The sequence below is a fragment of the Hyperolius riggenbachi genome, chromosome 1, assembly GCF_040937935.1.
Source record: "Hyperolius riggenbachi isolate aHypRig1 chromosome 1, aHypRig1.pri, whole genome shotgun sequence".
Lineage (NCBI taxonomy): Eukaryota > Metazoa > Chordata > Amphibia > Anura > Hyperoliidae > Hyperolius > Hyperolius riggenbachi.
In genome coordinates, this window is record NC_090646.1 from 83,594,797 (window position 1) to 83,615,566 (window position 20,770).

The window sequence follows — 20,770 nt, forward strand, 5'->3', positions numbered from 1 at the left end:
ATCGCAGCAGCAATCAAATAGCACCAAAAGAAAGCTTTATTAGTGACAAGAAAAGGAGGTAAAATTAATTTAGATGGTAGGTTGTATGACCGAGCAATAAACCGTTAAAGCTGCAGTGGTCTGAAAGGAAAAAAGGCTCTGGTCCTTAAAGGGAACCAGAGACGTTGGGGGGGAGCTTTTATACATACCTGGGGCTTCCTCCAGCCCCATACGCACGGATCGCTCCCACGCCGCAGTCCTGTGCTGCCGCCGGTACCGGGTCCCGTCATTGCCGCGAGTCGGCCAGTCGGCCGGCAGACGCGGCCAATTATCCGCATCACACGGGGCTTCCTCCGTATACGTACGCATGAGGCTGCATACTGCGCAGCCTCATGCGTACGGGGATGGAGGGAGCCCCTGTGATGCGGATAATTGGCTGCACCCGCCGGAAGTGACGGGACCCGGTACCGCCGATACAGGACGCGGAGGATGGCGGCGTGGGAGCGATCCAGGCTTATGGGGCTGGAAGAAGCCCCAGGTATGTATAAAAGCCTGTTCTATTTTTTAACAACATTCCTCTCTTGTTACCTTTAAGGGGTTTTATGACTGCAGTCTTTAAGTGGTTAACAAACTATTCCTCATCCCCTTCTTGCACCTCAGACACTGTAGTTGCCATTGGCAGGTTTTGGTGCGCCATTATTATATCAATTGTTATGTATAGAGTGCTTGGTGGGTCTCATTGTAAAACTTGCATCGGGGCCCACAACTCCTTAGCTACCGCAGGTACCCAAAATTGCTCCAACTCCTCAACTCCCGCTCCATAGCCCCCTGGCTGCATAAACTGACAGCTCCAGGAGGTTGAGTAAGTCACTTCTGCTGTGCAAAGCTCTGAAAAAGGCTAATGTTCTGCTCCCCACCAAACAATGTGCATTGTTTAAAAGTAAATAAATATGGCAGCGGGCAGCCTCCATATATCTCTCACTTCTCGTTCCCTCTTGCAACACAACACCACTGCTTGCATCCTATGCACCCTCTGCAGGACCATCAGGAGGTGCTGCTGTCTGTCAGCAGTGATAAGATAAGCAATGCATGAAGCCAGCAGCAGCAGGGCTGTTACTGGGGACTGAGCTGCCAGACTGTTCTCAGCACAGGATATGAGGAAAGACCACTTCCAGGATCCTTAGTAGACGGGCAGCACTCAGTGGGATAACAGAGGATTTTTCATCAAGAGCCCCCTGTCTTCAAAAGTACTAAAAAAGTACGTGTCTAGCAACGGGGAACCCCCTGCAGGAAATTCCCAGGCAGGCTGGACCAGCGCTTGCTACAATGTTCAGAGCTCCTCCCCTCCCTATATAGACAGCTACACAGTGTGACTACAACTCACTTGCAAACTGAACACACAGGAAACTACTCCATCCACTCATTGTTTACACTTGGCTTTTTTTTTTTTTGTTGTTCTTAGTTTGTTTACAATTACAACTGACTCTTCTTAATAGAACCTTCCCAAACTTTTTATCGTCACTTGGAATTATTTTTGTTCTTGTACTCTTGGGGATTGCTGGATCGGTTTAGTGCCACCACCCTGGATCTTAGCATGTCTTGTATAAGCGACGGCAGCACGGATCCCCTGGTGGCCAGGTTCAAGCTCCTGGAGGAGAAGGTGGACGGGCTGCACCGGGAGAATCGCACCCTGAAGACCAAGCTGCAGAGCTACAGCACCCTCAGCACCTTCTACCATGAGGCCAGGCAGCAGAACAAGAACCTGAACAGGCAGCTGGCAGAGAAGGAGGAGTTGATCCAGAAGCTCAGGGCCAGCCAGAGGACCTCTGCAGCGCTGGACGACAACCAGCTGGAGCCCTCCAGGTCTCTGGTTGACAGCCTGGTGGAGCAGCTCGGCAAAGTGAAGAACCAGCTGAAAGAGACAGAGAGGATCTGTCAGGAGAAAGTGGAATCCCTCAATCAGGTAGGAATGCCAGGAACAAGACAAAAATGTTCGATGAAAGAGATTAGGGTTTCCAAAACTAGTTATTATTATTATTACTACTACTACTTCTACTACTACTTATGCACTACTTTTATAACGTTCTGGAGCTACTCAATATCAGGTGTTATTTCTGAAAAACTGGGGTAGCTAGCCTTGCAGCCGCAGGGTGCCCGTACTGTTGGGGGGCCCTCAACTACTCACCTCCCCTGTCTCAGACATTGGCTACCTTTACCAGCAGGTGTTGCAACCACACATAATGGATGGAGTGGATCATGATGGCTGCACACGTGTTACTGTATATAGCCCTTGCATTTGTGAAGACCACCATAGGGGTAGGGGTATGTGAATTGGGGGGGGGGGGGGGGCTGTCATAGTTTTCTGGGGGCTTTATGATGTGTTGTAACGCCAGTGCAGAAGGGGTTAAAATAATTATGAAGCTTTTAATAAAATGCCGTAGTCCCTCAAATTAAAATTAAATATTGTGGCTGTTTTTGAATATGTGTACATTGATTTGGAAGTCTGGAGTTTCTGTTTTGAATGTGGTTCTTGGATCTCTGCCAGGTGTGTCACTTATTATATTGCCTCTGGAGGAGTAGAGAAATGGATGAAGCATTTTTAAAGTCTCAATCCATCCCGATTGTCACTTCATTCATCCACCTACTAGGGTGGAAAAATTAATCTGGAAGTCAAGAACCAGTCTTTCCAGTCATAGAGCTAGCCAGAACTGGAAATCAGAGAAAAACCCCAGAAGTTGGGCACCAGCTGAAACTTTTTTTTTAGGAAGCCTTGGCTTACTGGCCCTAGGATATGTCAAGCCCGTATTGTCCATGGGGTGTGTGACCAGCATCAGTGCATACTCAGACTTTTTAGAAAGAGAGTCCACTGTAGCCTCATTTTTGGAAGCAGTCAGCGTTATGTGGTACTACTGGCTTTATATAATGCAGCCCTTTTTTTAGGTCTCTGCAGAAGTACATTGGTCACAAACATGTTTGCTTTTCTCATACTCATATTTGCATAACATAAACACAGAGCATGTATCTTGTCTTCAGGCACAATTTGTTCTTGGATTATGTTGTTATATAAGAGTCAGGCTGTAGTAGACAGTTCTTCTCAGGAATGTGATTTTACTGCTATCATAAAGCTATGTTTAGTAACAATCTGAGAACATCCTCTGTAAAGTCGAGTGTTTAATTTTCCATCTCAATACCAGAACCGAGTGTAATAATGGACCTCCTTGTACCCCTGTTTCATCCAGAGCATTAGTAATAGCAAACCCTATGAAATGTCCAATGTCTTGGCATCATGACCTACATCAGCCTTGGAAAACAGGTTAATTGCTTAGCCACTCCCATTTATGTACTCTTTTCTTTTTGGAATAGGAGTGTTCCACATAAACCTGTGGCATGCTACAAGTCACCGTGTTTATTAGTTACTAAGACAACACAACTTGTGGTTCTCCAGTTGAACTGAGGTGGGAGGATGCTAAAGGATAATAGCTGATTGTCAGCAGCTGCACAACCGCAGATTGTCTGACATTGCTTAGCAACCCATTTAAAAAAAACTATTGTTATGTATGATGAAAGGGACAATCCCTGTCCCGTGTAAACCAAAACAAGCTGTGTTTACGTCATGGACTTGATTGCTTTGAACTTTGCCTAAGGTAATCCTAGTCTGCTATCACTCACCTATTTCTGCAAGATTCTATTCTCCCAGCTGATCTACCGATTATGATCACTTCCAAATCTCTCAGTTGGAACAAGTGCCTAGGTTCTGACTCACCTGACCTACTTACAGTATGAAATCATACTTTTGTTTATCCTTTAAAAGTCCTGCTAATCCCAAAAGTGAACAAAGCAAGCTCTTAAATGAATTATGCCAATTAGTGTAAATTATAGATGTTACTTTGGGAACAGAATTTTTTAATTAAAAAACGCATTTTGCGGCTCTGCTTGCCTGTAGCTTTGCATCTACCCATACAGGGTTAAGACCCCTCCTCACTGTAGCTTTCTGTAACTAAACTGAGGTCTTACAACATCTCTACTTTTTGTGAAGACTGGTTGGTGACATATACTGATAGCTGTGTCTTGTATATTGCAGGAAATCCAAAAACTTCATCAGCAGTTGGAGGAGAGAGATCAGCAGATGCATAAGATGTCAAGCTGGCCTGGTCATGAGAAAGAGATGGAGATCTTCCGTTTGCAGAGGTCATTGGCTGAGAAGGAGAGAGTCCAGGCTACCAGTGAAGTCTTGTGCCGATCTCTATCTGATGAAACTCAGCAGCTCCGACGCAAGTTGGCTGCTACAGCAGAGATGTGCCAGCAGCTTGTCAAGTGCCTGGAAGATTCTCATAGGACAAAAGACCTAAGTACAGAAGACCAGAACACTCAGGTTAGTCTCCAGTTTTGTGACTTTGGTTTTTTTTTTGTGTGATAAATATAAAATTAGGTCTTTCAACACTGGCCGGTGGCTTGTAGGTAAAGAAAATATACTTTTAGCCCCAACTGTAGAAAAGTTCATGGTGGCAAAAACAAAATTATATATACAAGTCTACTAATGGACCAAATGGACACCTCAAAAAAACTGCACGTATATGAGGAAGCAGACAGGTCATTAATAGGATTCCTCACAATATGAAACCTATCAGCTTCTGACTTGGCATGATGACCACAAGCTGGTGGCCCATCCTTTTCTGTGGACAGCAGAGTTATAACATTAACATTTTTAGTTTTGGATAGCTTGGTAGAAAGGTTGGCCCCATTTTTTACTACATTATGTGTCCTCCTACTTTCCTGACCTAGAGACCCAACAAGAAGTTAGTCGACATTTCACATTTAGTCGACATTTATCACTGGAACTGTGATTTATCCTCACCTGGGATACAAACAAGACTTGACAGAAAATCTACTGCTACTTCATGCTATTCTAAAACAAGAAAAATGTTCTTTGAGTTAAAATTTAAACTTTCTTAGCCCAGAGACTACGTATTTCTCAGTACTACTGTGTGGATCTAAGAACCTTGGCTATGAAACCCACCTTCAGTATAACTATCTGCATGGTTCTTCACCCCATACCTGTCTTTTTTATGTTCTCCATGCACTTATGTGGGTCCGGTGCCTCCGATTCCTTCCACAATTCCAAAATAGACTGTTAGGTTAATCGATGAATGCCTACACAAGCTGTAGAACATGTGGATTGTGGGGAAGTTAGCTTGATGGCACTACTGGGGCAAAAAGCTGAATATTCCTCATTGTTACATGTTTTGTGTGAATATCTAAGTTTGGTCTTTAATACCACCAATAATTAATTATCTTTCTTTTATCTTTTACAGAATAAGAATAAGGACAGCGATAAGGAAGCAGCTCTTAGCAACTTACAGGAAGAAAACCGGTTATTAAAACAGAAAGTGGTACATGTAAGTCTATGTAAATATTGTGATATTTTTATAAAGCACTTCCCTTTTTTTTCTGTACTGGAATGCCCTGATATATGATTTGATTTTGACATTAATGAAAAGGGCTTAGAAGATCCAGTAGAATATCCCATATCACCACAAGGGAGTGAACTAATGTTGTCCTTATTTGTCCAGGTGGAAGACCTAAACGCCAAGTGGCAGAAGTATGATGCCAGCCGGGAGGAGTACGTGAAGGGGTTGCACCAGCAGTTGAAGGAGATGAAGGCTCAGTCAGAACACGTGAAAGCAGCGCACTCTGTGCACAAACATCCGGACCTCTTACAGAAAGAGATCTCCAGGCTCAACAAGCTGCTGGAGGAAAAAATGAAAGAGAACAGCAAACTGCAGCAAGAAGCCTCCGAGATGGCCAGTGCCAGGATCGTTGACCGGGAGAGGATCCAGATGCTGGAACAGCAGGTAGGAACACCGGATGTGTCTATGCTCTGTAACCTGTACAGGCTAGGGAAAACTGAAGGGCCGTTACTGATAGATATGTAAACTGCCCTGTATATCATAGAAAAAAAATAGTACCTTATTATACCTTCTTCTGCCTGGAGTTTTTTGGGGGGCTTTAGTGGGGATATCTCTTTGCTGTCTTGGAATCTCAATCCCACTATTCCCCTTGCTTGTATTGTAATTGTCAAAATTGTTATATTGTATCTGAGACAAGCCTAATGGAAAAATTGAGATATTTACCTATAAAGAGAAGCTTCTGGAACCTTCAAAGGCTTCCTGTGTCCTCCTGGAGACCACCGTTGGCAACCACAGTCCCCCGAAACAAATCAAGAGCTTGTTGGATGTGTTATGGTGGCTGAGTTCCCCGCTGTGTATATGATCACCTTTGATTGTTTACATGCTGTTATTGCTGATGAGTCCAAAATGCAGTTAGGGCACATCTCCTCTCAACACTAAAGGTGCCCATACACTCGTCAGATCGGCAGCAGATAGATAAGAAATGCATCTGATGATCTATCTGATGCGTTTTAGAACATTTTTTTACCAGGATAGAATTCCAATAGATTTCAGTTTGAAATCTATTGAAATTCGATCTGATGGCATTTTTTTGCCATCAGATTTCCATTAAGGCCAATGCAAACTGATAAACAATATCATCAGATTGACCTAAATTTTCCACCCTGCCAGTTCGATGGAAATCCATAGAAATCGATCGAAATCGGCCATCGATCGGTTGATTGGCCAACCGATTTGCAAACGATCGATCGATCGGGATCGATCGGTCGGCCAGAAAATCGGCTGAGTGTATGGGCCCCTTAAGGGTGGCCACACACCATACAATTAAAAGATCCACTTTTTTCACAAATTCAATAATTTCGGTCAGTTGTGCCAAAAAATCGAAAGCTTTTCTTTGTTTTCGATCGATAAATCCGATCGAATTTCCTGTTTGTTTGTTTTTAGATTTTGGGAGATTGGACATGTTGGAAATTTCAGACCAACTTTATCAAGAATTGTATGGTGTGTGATGGATTGTCAATTACTTGCTGTACAGTTCCAATCCAATTCCAATTTTTCCTGAACTTTCAATTATTTTATTCATGATTGGGGAAAAATTGAACATAGGTGTATTGTACATTGGTCAGATTTTTGAATTGTTACAGTCAGTCAGAAAAATGGATTGCTATTCTTGAATTGAACAGATATTTAAAAAATTTATTGGTGTGTGGCAACCTTAAGCCACCGTGTGTTGTGATTTTTGGTGTTGTACTGGGCGAGTCATAATCATTTCTTTTTTTTCTTTCACAGTTATTAGTTTACAAAGACGATTTCACGTCAGAGAGGGCAGATCGGGAAAGGGCCCAAAGCCGCATCCAGGAACTGATAGACGAGATTTCACATTTAAAGCAACAGTCGAGGAGACAGGTAAGAACAATGGACCATTCAGCTGTTGACCTGCAGTACTGCTATGCTTGAGTGCTACAGCTCAATATTGATTATTGCAGTAACAGAAAGCACCTGGGAGGGCATTTCTTGTTGCTACATGCTTGAAGTCCAAAGATACACACTTGCTTGTATTTTTTGGAGATCGTATCGGGTGACTGTTTAGTATCAACTGCTGTACAGACATACTGCTTAGTTCTCTGCTCGGCAGACTATTCTGGTCAGTGGAGAGGGGAAGTGAAGGTAGACGTTTAGTCTCAGACCTTGTCAAACCTTAAAGGGAACCTGAAGTGAGGGGCATATGGAGGCTTCCATATTTATTTCCTAGCTGATCATTCTGGCATCAGTAGTGTCTGAATCATACACCAGAAACAAGCATGCAGCTAATGCAGTCAGACTTCAGTCAGAAACACATAAGGTACCCATACATTAACTGGTTTTCTATTGAGGGATTCGGTGATCAACTAGAGTGTGGTTGATTGATAGTCAAATCACTAGTGGCCTACACACTAAAAGCGGGATCCTATACGATTCTCCTTCACGAATCAATCTGAACGATGTTGTGCCTCCGTGCTCTGAGCCAAAACTGAATTCTGTGTCGATAAAAATTATGTGAAGAGTAGCCGATTCCTTTACAATAGACCAATATTTTCCATTCAGTCCAATCAAGTAAATTGGCCAATTCAACAATATATATTGGCCAATTACCATCGGTCAAGCAGAATCGGACATAGTTGATTCTCCCCTGATAAAATTATTGAATCGATTGGTTATTCATGCAGTAAAATCAAATAACATATCTGCTCCTTTAGAGGCAGAGGATCAGCAGGACAGCCAGGCATTGCTTAAATTAATAAATAATAATTAAATATATATATTGGGCTATATATCCTTTTCACCTCAGGTCCCCTTTGAAGCAGCCCTGAACTCAGAACTTCCTCTCTGCTCTAAAAGATAAGCACCAGCATAATAACCTTTACAGACAAACATTTCTTTGTAGTATGGATACAGAAGCGCCAGAAGGCTAAAAAGATCTAAAACGTTTAAAAATGAGGAGGTAGTGGTGGATTTACCTCCTCCGGGCAGACACAAGGAAATGCCGATCAATTTTCAGCAAAACAATTTATTTACATACTCCAGTAAAATACAATGCGTTTCGCGTGAATGACCCGCTTCCTCAGGCAATAAGATGGAGCATATACAAAAACAGGTCTGGTACTATGCCAAGTGCCTCTGTGCTTTTGTTACAGCTGTTACAAATCCTGCAATAAATGTGCAGTGTGTCTACTTCCTGCTCTCATGGAAGCAGACATAGGGTTAACATCCTGTGTTTACAAATTAGCTTCTCTGTCAAGGCAGCCAGCTGACACAGCTGAGAGACCAAATTACAGTTGTGATTAGTCACAGATGAAGGGGAATTAGCTAGGCTAAACTCTCTAAATACATCCAGGGTGCATTTCTCTATGTTTTTTTTTTCTGTCCTGTTCAAGAGTTCAGGTCCACTTTAACTTAGTACACGAGAAAATATCTTTTTCTGGGTTATAAGTGATGTTTTTGTGTTTTCTTAAAGGATGACAGAGACGTGGCTCTCCAACTCCAAACTCGCATCAACAACAGGTCCAAAACGTACCCTCCGAAAAAATCGCCTGAAGCTGCACGCGGTCTAACCACAGAGCCCGGTGAGGCTCGGAGACAGCGTTCCCCGGCGGAGGTCATCCAGCGACAGCGGAGTTCCAGCACAGAACGCCGGGGGCAGGATGAGCTGCAGTGCCCTCGCTGCCTGCGGATCTTTCAGGACAGACTGGGAGATAACTTTCTAGAACACATCTCAGAATGCTGTCAGTGAATGAGACTGTCCCACCTCCTCTCTGACCACTACATTTCACAGGCTCTGACCGCTTGTGACAAGGTTGCTGCTATCCTGTGCGGACTAAGCCTCAGGGCACCTACACTAGTGCCTGTAGCCTGAATAGACTGGACAAAAGGGATATGGACTCAGCTGGCTTACTCTGTAACCAATGCAAAAATACTGACACCTCTGAATGAGACTTTCTACAAGGGCCATAGGAGACCAATGAAAGTAGATGGAGTTTTGTGAATCATTTTAAAAGCACTGGAAGCAGAAGTTGTTATCACACTCGCTGCACTTATGACTCCATCCGCTCCTGACTGCTCTGTGCGGCAGCAGTGAGAGAAATACAGTGACTTTACCACGTTTGCCTTTTATACTGTGATTGCTAACACGGTGCTTGGAGTGATGATGTGCTGTTAGCTCCTCGCACCCAATCAGAATTCATCTGTTTAGTGTGAATCAGAGCAATTGTAGGTGAATGATGATTGGCTGCTACGAGCGACTGCACTTGGGACACTGATTGGACAGGTCAGAAGCCTGTCATTGGAACTTTTGAGACGTTTACAAGAATTGAAAGATGATGCAGAAACGGGTGAAGCTTAACCTAGCCTCCTTTAAAGACTTACGTAATAATAATTTTTGCAAAACAAAATTTATCGCACCAACAGGTGCTTTGAATTTATCGCACCAGCAGGTGTTTTGGTGGTGCTTTTATGTCTGAATCTGTATGCACTGAGACAGGTGCCCTTTAATGGCACAGAGTAATAATCAGTTTTCTATTAAGGATCACATGGGGTCCTCATAATCACTGGACTTTTTGAGAAAAAAAATAAGTTTTAATTTATTAAATGTCCATTTCGAGCTAGTTGTATTTTGCCTGTTTAAAAACCATGATGAGTGCAAATTATGCAAAATGACATGTAATCGGGTAGAAATCAATAGAGATTAGAAATCAATTAGAAAATTAGAAATTAATTAGAAGTAACAAGTAGCATATGTTTCTTTTTTATAATTCATATTTTAAGTACTGTAAATTGGGGAGGGGGGGGGGTAAGATTGGGCTGCTAAACAACTCCAATGAGGAAGCAAGGCAGTGGCTAATGCAGGGTCCTCTGGAGCAGGGGCCTAATTGCAGTCACAACCTCAGCAATCCCTATTCTTCTGCAACTGAACAAAGGACTGTCTTACATTTTTCTACTTTATTGTGGTACTTTTTGTGAGGGATTTGGGCATTTTGTTAGCTCAGCAAGTCTTTTTGTTTGTTTGTTTGTTTGTTTGTTTTAGGCAAAATCCAATTAGTTGGAGCTAAAGACAGAGAGGATCTTTATTGATGGAGTTTTCTTAGACCTAGTTCACAGTGGTCAGGTGCGTTGCAGAACTCACTGCCCATACAATTCTGTGGGCCTGTTCATAGTAACAGCTCATGTTATTCTAACTCCCTGCATGCAGGCTTTGTATTAAAGTCTATGGCCAATCTCCATTGCAGTTCGCAGTCATTATAACATGTGAGTTATGCCACTGACCACTGTAAACCTAGCCCCAGGGCTTGATTGGTGGTCTACTGTCATGACTTTCTCGTGATACTAGCTCACTGATTAGCCTCCAAAGTAATCCGTCATGTGACTAACGAAGGGTCTACCCAATCACCTCTGCTGCTACTGGGTATTGGCGCTTCTCTAAGAAACGGGTGATGAATCTTAAAATTCTGGATGAACCTGATCTTCTTTTCATTATTTTTATGACCCAAAATAATGGCTCGGAATTTTTTTTTTTTTTTTACTACAATGCACTTAATATTGTCCTATTTATAATGATAACTGTTTTTTTTGTAAATGTGTATATTTTCCCATGTTATTTATTTATTGCAGCTAACGTGATAAGAAAGATAAGAAAACTTATTTTTATAATAAAAACATTTATATAACACTACGTTTTTGGAAGAACTGTGGTTGTTTTTGTGATACGGTATTTCATTGTTACGGTATCTAGTTTTCCATAGAACGCCATAATGCTCTGCATGGAGTAAACGTGTGCTGCCACCAAGACTGGATTTATACTTTTTGTACCTCTAGGCCATACATGGCAAACTCCGGCCCGTGGGCCAAATCTGGCCCTCAGAGCCATTAAATTTGGCCCTCAAGTGGTTTCCCCACTTTGCATTATGTTTGGCCCTCTCTAGACCACCAGGGAAGCTATATTGGAGGTGAAGCCCTAGAGAACACCAGGGAAGCAATATGGGGGAGGTAGGGGGGATGCACTAAACACTAGGGAGCTGTATAGGGGAGGGAGGACCACTAGACACCAGGGAACTGTATAGGGGTTGGAGGAGGGCCATTAGAAACCAGGGAACTTTATAAGGAAGGTAGCCAGTAGACATTGAGTTTGGTTTGCGACTAGGTCCTAGTGTACAATATCGGCCCACTTTTATACCCTTGCTCTAGGCCAAGTTTGTTGTGGCTCCCCTTTCTTGTGCAGAAGTGCCCCTCCCATTCCATGTGCAGCTCTCTCTTCCTTGTGTACCATCCATGCACAGCAGGCCCCTCCCATTCCATGTGCAGCCCCCTCTTCCATGTGTATCATCCATGTACAGCAACCCCTTTTTTTCATGAACAGCTCCCTTGAGCATCAGTTTCCCTTTTTCATATGTTGCTCACCATTCTTACCCTCCTCTTTCATAAGTAGCAGCCCTTATCTCATGTCCAGGTGACCAATTGATCTGCAGCCGCCCAAGACCTGGGCCTGTGTGGCCTTTCCAGAAATACACCCGTACCAGCCAATCAGGTAGAGATGGTCAGTGGGATGGTGATTATTCCGGCGTGCAAATTTAACACAAATTGTATGCTTCTTATTGTTAGGCCCACATCATGCACTTCCTTGATTAGCTGAGTTCCAACCTTCATACAGTCTTCCTGAAATTTCAATGTAAACTGAAAATATTACTTCTGTAACAAAACTGTTCAGTGGAGAGGGGATGACTAGACCGTGCATTATCTAGGGACTTCCAGCAAGCAGGGTAAAGCTGCCTATACATCACGCCACTTGGTGGCCAATCTAGCATTATTAGATGCAAATCAGGTGCCGCCACAAGCACGCCGATTGACGATTCAACCAATTTCATATTTTCGAATGTATTGCTCCGACTTGCTGCACGATGCCTGGGCAATGTGGTCGATTGGATGCGTGGCTGTAACAGCCTGCGATATCGGGAGGCGCAACAAACACGACGCAACCCCCGGCGCAGTTTCCTCTAATGTGAATGTACCCCTTGCCAGTGCATTTTATACTTTACCTGTCCGCTGTCTCCCGTCGTGGTCCCCATTCATTTTCCGCATTGCCGCTGGGATTCCGTAAAGCATGTGGCCATAGCTGGATTTGAGGCAAGGCCACAAAGGCCATGGCCTAGAGCACCAGGAAGCAAGGGGCGGGAAGTGGGCTGGCACACTCAGGCAGTTAAACTGCCAAACATGTAAACCAAAGCGGTCACAGAACCTTTCTGTGGCCACCCTGCTTCCACAGGGCAGAGCAGTTGAGCACAGCACAGAATGGGGGAGCACTGGACAGGGCAGCATAGGACGGGGTGTTCAAGACCAGTGTAGACACAGTGAGCGGGGTGGGGTTGACAGTGGGCCTTGGGCGGTAAAATGTACAAATCCGGCCCTGCATGATGTGGCACGTGTGTGTGTGTGTCGCACGCTACGTGCCTAACCTCGGAAGCCCGCACAGCAATTTTACCAGTAAACCCGACAGTACGGTAATGTGCAGTACCCTGATCATGTACACATTGGCTAAGTAGCACAGTCACGCTAATTGTGCAATGTATGGTACTATACTGTTGGGATCACCGATAAAATGACTTTACTGCAGGTTACTACATACACCCCTTAAGATACCCATATATCTAGTGACGTATGTGCAAGTCTGTTGTACGGAAGTTGTCTATTTCTTCATCGAACACTTCCAGGGGCGTAGCAATAGGGGTTGCAGAGGCTGCAACCGCATCGGGCCCTTGGGACAGAGGGGCCCCGAAGGGCCCTCCTTCAACTGCAGTATTAGCTCTCTATTGGTCCTGTGCTCATAATAATCACTTCTGTTTACTGTTTTTGTCACAATATTTGTGCTGCTTGGAACTCTTTTACAATTTGTTAGTATATCTATGTTCCCCTTGTCGTCTTATTGTGCTTTGTAAAGCGCTGCGGAATATGTTGGCGCTATATAAATAAATAATAATAATAATAATAATTCTATAGATACTTTGAATTGTGGGAATCATTAAAAAACTGCTCCCCATCCCTTCTTGCACCTCTGACACTGTAGTTGCCATTGGCAGGTTTTGGTGCGCCGTATCAATTGTTATGTATAGAGTGCTTAGGGGGCCCCAATGTAAAACTTGCATCAGGGCCCAAAGCTCTCTAGTTACGCTACTGAACACCTCCTCTGTGCTGCCAATGGTGACTTCCAAGTCAAAGCACCCATACACTGTACTATATAAAGGACACCTAAGGTCAGAGGGATACGGAGGCAGCCATATTTACTTCCTTTTAAACAATGCACATTGCCTGGCTGTCCTGCTGATCCTCTTCCTCTAATACTTTTATCCTCATGCTGGGCATAGACGTTACGTTTATGCGCCGGAATCGAGCAAGCGGCTCGATGCCGGCGCGTCACCACTCGTCCGCGCGAATAAATTCCTGCTCGTCCCCGCGGGCACTTCCTTATCATCGATTCATTTTTGCACATTGTCCGCCCGCGGGGATCGAGCCGGGAATCGATCCACGCGGTGATCGGAAACGTCGGAAATTATCAATCGAGCCATCAGCGGCTCGATTGATAAGAAAAAAACGTACCGTCTATGCCCAGCATTAGACCCTGAACAAGCATGGAGATCAGATGTTTCTGACTAAAGTCTGACTGGATTGGCTGCACGCTTGTTTCAATTGTGTGATTCAGACACTACTGCAGCCAGAAAGATCAGCCAGACTGCCAGGCAAATGGTATTGTTTAATGGACAATTAAAGTGAAAGTGACATGGAGGCTGCTATATTTATTTCCTTTTAAACAATACCAGTTGCCTGCCAGTCCTGCTGGTCTGTTTGGCTGCAGTGGTGTCTGATTAACACCAGAAACAAGCATGCTGCTAATCCTGTCAGATACGACAATAATGCCAGAAACACCTGATCTGCATATGCTTGTTCATGGTCTATGACTAAATGTATTAGATGCAGAGGATCAGTAGGACAGCCAGGTAACTGGTATTGTTTAAAAGGAAATAAATATGGCAGCCTCCATGCCTCTCACTTCAGGTGACCTTTTACAGATTAAACAATACATTCAATAAAAACACAGAATGCAACAAAAATCGATTGAAAATAAAGGCCATCTTGATCGATGTTGGATCATTTTATTCAGAAGGCGTTTCTGGGTAATATGGTGCCTATGTCCAATACTAAAATTGTTCCCCTCCCGCCCCCCATCCCTGGTCAGACGGTCAGAGCCCCCTTCCTCTGTAAAAATAGCATCCATTCCTCCGTATATTTGTTATTGTTGTCTGTGTTTTTTGTCAGGATATTCTTGGTTACTTTTTGGAAATAAATATATTATATTACAATTAAGTAGCCATGTGCCTTAAAATTAAAGAAATAAATAGTCACCCGCTTCCAGATAAAAGAATCAAATAGTCACATGCCTCCAGATAAAATAATCAAGTAGTCACATGCCTCCAGATAATTCATCTAGTCACATGCCTCCAGGTAATTCATCAAGTAGTCACATGCTGCCCAACAGAAATATTAAGTAGTAACAAGCATCCAGACCAGATAAAATAATTGAGCAGTCACACACCTCCAGATAAAATAGTTTAGCAGCCAGATGCCGCACGACAAACACATTAAATAGCCAAGTGCTTCAATATAAAATAATTAATTAGCCAAGTACACCCTACATACATAAATTATGTAGCCATGCTCCCCAGATAACAGAATTAAGTGTCCGTATTAGGCAGACAGATGTACCCCTCAAATAGTTTAATTTAGCTAAAAGTAACCCCATAGTATTAAGGTACACAGTTCCACCAATACCAATAGGTAGTTCTAGGTGTCCCCAGTAGCCACCCCCCTACCTTCCCCAGTTTAAGTAGTGAGAGGTGTCTCCAGTATAAGAATGCCCCCCCCCCCCACCTAAGTTTAGTCAGTTATAGGTATCCCCAGACAGTGGCGTAGCTAAGGAGCTGTGGGCCCCGATGCAAGTTTTACATTGGGGCCCCCCCAAGCACCCTATACATAAAAATTGATACGGCGCAACAAAACCTGTCAATGGCAACTACAGTGTCAGAGGTGCAAGAAGGGGATGGGGAACAGTTTGTTAAAGATTGCTACTATTCAAGGTATCTATACAAGTGATTATTATGAGTACAGGACCAATAGAGAGCTAATACTGCAGTTGAGGGAGGGCCCTACGGGGCCCCTCTGGCCCAAGGGCCCCGATGCGGTCGCAATCTCTGCAACCCCTATTGCTACGCCCCTGTACCCCAGAGTAAATAGCCCCCTTCCCCAGTTTAAGTAGTGACTGGCGCCTCTGTGTAGATAGCACCCCCAGTTTAGGTAGTGACAGGTGCCCCCACCGTAAGTACCTCCAAGGATTAGGTAGTGACATGTGCCCCCAGTGTAAGCACCCCCTCGGTTTAGGTAGTGACAGGTGCCTCCAGTGTAAGTACTCCCTTGGTTTAGGTAGTGACAGGTGCCTCCAGTGTAAGTACCTCCCCGGATTAGGTAGTGACAGGTGCCTCCAGTGTAAGTACTCCCTTGGTTTAGGTAGTGACAGGTGCCCCCACCGTAAGTACCTCCAAGGATTAGGTAGTGACATGTGCCCCCAGTGTAAGCACCCCCTCGGTTTAGGTAGTGACAGGTGCCTCCAGTGTAAGTACTCCCTTGGTTTAGGTAGTGACAGGTGCCTCCAGTGTAAGCACCCCCTCGGTTTAGGTAGTGACAGGTGCCTCCAGTGTAAGTACTCCCTTGGTTTAGGTAGTGACAGGTGCCTCCAGTGTAAGTACCTCCCCGGATTAGGTAGTGACAGGTGCCTCCAGTGTAAGAACCCCCTTGGTTTAGGTAGTGACAGGTGCCTCCAGTGTAAGTACCTCCCCGGATTAGGTAGTGACAGGTGCCTCCAGTGTAAGTACCTCCCCGGATTAGGTAGTGACAGGTGCCTCCTCATGTTAGGTAGCGACAGGGGCCCCCACTTTAGGTAGTGAAATGTGCTTCCCCAGGTTAGGTAGTAACAGGGACATACCTCCTCCCCAGTTTAGGTAGTAACAGCAAAAAAATGCTGCTACAATCTAACCTAATATCAAGCGGTGCAATCTGGCTCCATTTGCCGTCGGTAGGCTGCCACAAACTCTGCAATGCGTTGCCGCATGATCTATGCCTACCGCATGAATTATGCAGCCATGCAAGTGTATGGAGAGGCGGAAAGAGTGCATGAGTGATCGCAGCAGCGGCGCGCAGCCACAGAGTGATGGTAAACCAGTGACATAGAGACGTAGCAGGGAGTATGTCACTGAGCAGGGGGCGCTATACATATTACCCTTGGCACACTCTGCCACGGGGTAATGTGAAGAGGGACACATTACCTGACTCAGGACAAACGCACTGCACCAAGTGTGAAAGTAGCCTAAAAAGACAGTGCACAAGAAACAGCAAAAAGTCATATAGTGATAGTTTAGCACCCTTCTTCTGCTTCCACCCGGATGTGCCTCGGTCTATCTGCCAGCACTGCAGAAGTATCCAAACGTAGTATAAAGATGACCGGCACCATCCATAAGTATTAGTTTGCTCTTTTATTGCATTGTAAGATCTTGTCCCGCCTACAGTGGCGGGACAAGATCTTACAATGCAATAAAAGAGCAAACTAATACTTATGGATGGTGCCGGTCATCTTTATACTACGTCAAGAAACAGCAAAAATGAATATTCAAAATAAGCAAATGCAGTAATTGGTTATCCTGGGGTAACTACAGTAAAGTCCCCGTTATCCAGAACTCCGGCAACTGGAAGTCTCAACTAACCGGCATGCCTGAGGGATAACGGGTACTGTTTTTTGGGGGGAGGTTGGAGGCATTAAAATACTTACCGAGCTTCCAGCGATATCTTGCATCCTCAATGCAGCTCCTGCTTTCCGCCGCTCTCCATGCACGTAAGCCGGAGCGTCACCTGACCCGCTAGCAATTGCCGGGAGACTACAAGACATTGCTAGGTGAGTATTTATGGGAAGAGGCTTGTGCTATTTCGCCCGGTTACTCCGGCAAGTACATGTATCCAGCATCAGGTGATACCCTCCAGTGCCGCATACCAGGGACTCTGTTTTTCACTTTTCAGATTCTGTTGCCCAAATGTTCTTTTCCCAATCATGCATATTTGATAACGAGAATAAAGGCGACGACTTGCTAAGAACATCAGGATGGATAATAAACAGGGCCAACTTGGGATGCTGTAAAATATGATTCTCCATGTTCCATGGAATGTGACAGCTATACTTAGTACTGGAATTTACAAAGAAAATGAACTTCCCAAAAACGGTCTGTTTGGGGAACTCCTATGCACTGATTGGCACGTGCTGATCCTCACACTGCAAGACTAAGAACTACACTAAAATGTCATGGGAAATCGTTCTGTTGGACTTGCGTGGACCTTACTCACGCACACCTGCCACGGAGGCGCTCATTCGTGAAAGGGAAGGTGGCCACAAGAAGAAGCGGGTCCTCTGCAGCAATGGAGAGCTAAAAAATGACCACCCACAGACTTCCAACTACAAGGTAAGTTTCCAGGTATTAACCCCTTCCTCGTCAAAGGTTTGCTTTAGGCCGTGGGGTTCATCCTCTGCTCCAGTGCTCGGGAGGAGATGTTGGAGAATAGAATGGAGGAATCTAGAACCCTATGGGATATAGATTGGGCCTGTGTGGACACCTGCAACAGAGAAAGGGTAGCAGGTTTCTTTACATGACACCCGCTTGCCCCTCGCGCACTTACAATGGCCTCAATTCACTAAGCTTTATCAAACACTTTATCAAATGTTTGATAATTTACCTCATGGGTAAAATATAATTTTGAATTCACTATGGTGTTACAGATTTATCAAACGTTTTATCGATAAAATGTTCAACAAATCTATAACACCTTAGTGAATTCAAAATTAGATTTTACTCATGAGGTAAATTATCAAACGTTTGATAAAGTGTTTGATAAATCTTAGTGAATTGAGGCCATTGTGTGTCATTATACATGAACACATGACTGTACAGCACTGTCCTGTTATATGTGTATTGCGCTGCTATTTATATTTTAATTGAACTGAATAAAAGTTAATTTTTAACCCTCAGTGTGCTAAGTGGCCTTTCCCGTTATGGGGATATGTATTTATATATATATAGATTCTCAATGGTGTCCATGAATGAACCCATGGAGTGAGGCCTCTTTTACATGGGATTTGTCAGGCAGTCCCACCTTCCATCTGCCACCCACCAAACACCTTCCAGCTGCCTTTTAATACAACCATGGCAGATTTTGTAACCCCAGGTGTGTCCGCATTTCATGTGTGGTGCGGTTACCCAGCAAAGACAAAATACGCATGCCTCTCAACTCCTATGCCAATCACTAGCAAGCACGGAAGCAGCTGACAGGGAGTGAATTCACCGCATTCAGCCTCCAATGTGAAGGAAGCCTTAAAGGGACTCCGAGCAGTGCAGAAATCATGGAAAGATGCATATCATTTTAAAGCTCTATTTCTCCTCTTTCCAATGATATATAAACTGCCGCTCTATGCCTTTTAGTTTTCGCTATTTTCGCGATTGAAATTGCCGCGGCCGCGATTTCGATCGCGAAAATAGAGAAAACTAAAAGGCGTAGAGCGACTATTTAGGTGTCGCCAGAAAGAGGAGAAAGAGAGCTTTAAAATGATATCCATCTTTCCATAGTTACTTGTATTACACAGGACGACACTTTTGCGATCAAAATTGCGGCCGCAAAAAAAGGCGTAGGGTGGCGGTTTATATATCATTGGAAAGAGGAGAAAGAGAGCTTTAAAATGATATGCATCTTTCCATAGTTTCTGCACTGCTCGAAGATGAACGAAAATGCCAATATTATTTTCTCATTCATTTTCGCGCAAATAATGTTACATTTCTGAGCGAAAATGAAAATATTGATATTTTTCGCGCTTTTCGTGAATTTTCACTGTAAAAAATATCACGTTTTTGCAGGAAAAAAATTGCGATAATATATCTATTTTTGGCATTTTTGCAAAAATATGAAAATACAGATGATTGCCAAGTGCGACTAGTGGCACCGCAGCATGGCAGCCCCGCCTCTTGGCTTTTGGACATTATCCCCCCCCCAGCCTTCCAGAACCTGTATGAGCCAAAACCAATTCCGGGTACAGCCCCCTGTTTGTACTTGGTGAAATAAATTATTCTGATACTGAAAATACATGCTATTTTCGCGATAACTTTCTCAAAAATCGAAAATAGCATTTCCGATGCAAAAATGACTTTGGCAAAAAATTTGCAAGCAACGCTGGCTCAAACACACATGCAACGATTCCGCACAACTATCGTCTAAACTTGGTCTGTTAAAAAACTGTTGGGCGTGTGTATGGCTGGCAAACGACAAGACATCCAACTGAAAACAGGTGGTCTGCACAATTCAACTGGTGGATCAATTTGCCCAACTATCGTGCAGGTTTGTCACGCGTGTACAAGTTGTTTGAACAACTTGTTGTTTTTGAATGCGGACATGTTGGTGGTATTTAACCACTTTACCCCTCCAAGGCGCACTTGTTTGTTTTATTGGCTGGGAGTGGGCGGGGAACTCGCTCGCACACTGCAGCCAGCCCGCACAGCAGGTGACTAATTGGACGTTAGGAACAAGCGTTCCTAAATCCAATTAGGCTCGCCGATTGCGAATAGAATGAAGACTGCTTCAAACAGAAGCAGTCTTCATTCATAACAATGTAAAATAAACAAACGTGCAGCGTGCAATCGCACGCCCCCGCGACCCGCGTGCGCGCACACACACCCCGGCTCTGCAGTCCAATGATTGGTTATGGGGTCCCCAATAACCAATCATATTACAGAAATAAAGGAATGGAAGCAAAGCTGAAAGGTAAAAATCGCACTGGTGTTTCAGGGGTAAAACCCCTCAGTTGTGAAGTGGTTAAATGAGTTGGTTCTTTAGTTGACGAGTGCGTGTGTACGTCCTTGTGATGTAAGCAACAAGTTGTGTGGCTGATCATCTTGTGCGATTGGTCGTGCATTAAGCTGCACTTGTGTACGAGTCTTTACTGACCTCAGACCAACATGCCTGATAGGGACTCATATGGCTGCAAACTTGTTACAAGCGAGTTACTCACTGGGTATGGATGGCAGGATCAGCAAGACAGTGCCGGAACCCGTATGTTTACATTTAGCAGCAATGGTTTTTCCCATATATGTTTCCTTCCTGGTACAAATGACTGTAAACCTGTTTGTCACATCTATAGACATCTAACTAAGGCCAGATTTACATGAAATACAAAATAGGGGTTGATTCATTGATTCAAGGATTCATTGAACAAAGGTAATATT

General features: G+C 44.1%; 1 protein-coding gene across 1 annotated transcript; it reads left to right on the forward strand.

The window, feature by feature from the left end:
* Positions 1 to 1,379: 1,379 nt before the first annotated feature.
* Positions 1,380 to 11,064, forward strand: TNIP2 (TNFAIP3 interacting protein 2). Its single transcript, XM_068275871.1, has 6 exons — positions 1,380 to 1,942; positions 4,061 to 4,351; positions 5,292 to 5,375; positions 5,550 to 5,831; positions 7,176 to 7,292; positions 8,881 to 11,064. The coding sequence occupies exons 1-6, from the start codon at positions 1,574 to 1,576 to the stop codon at positions 9,154 to 9,156; spliced, it is 1,419 nt and encodes a 472-aa protein (XP_068131972.1). The 5' UTR covers positions 1,380 to 1,573; the 3' UTR covers positions 9,157 to 11,064.
* The last annotated feature ends 9,706 nt before the right edge of the window (positions 11,065 to 20,770 follow it).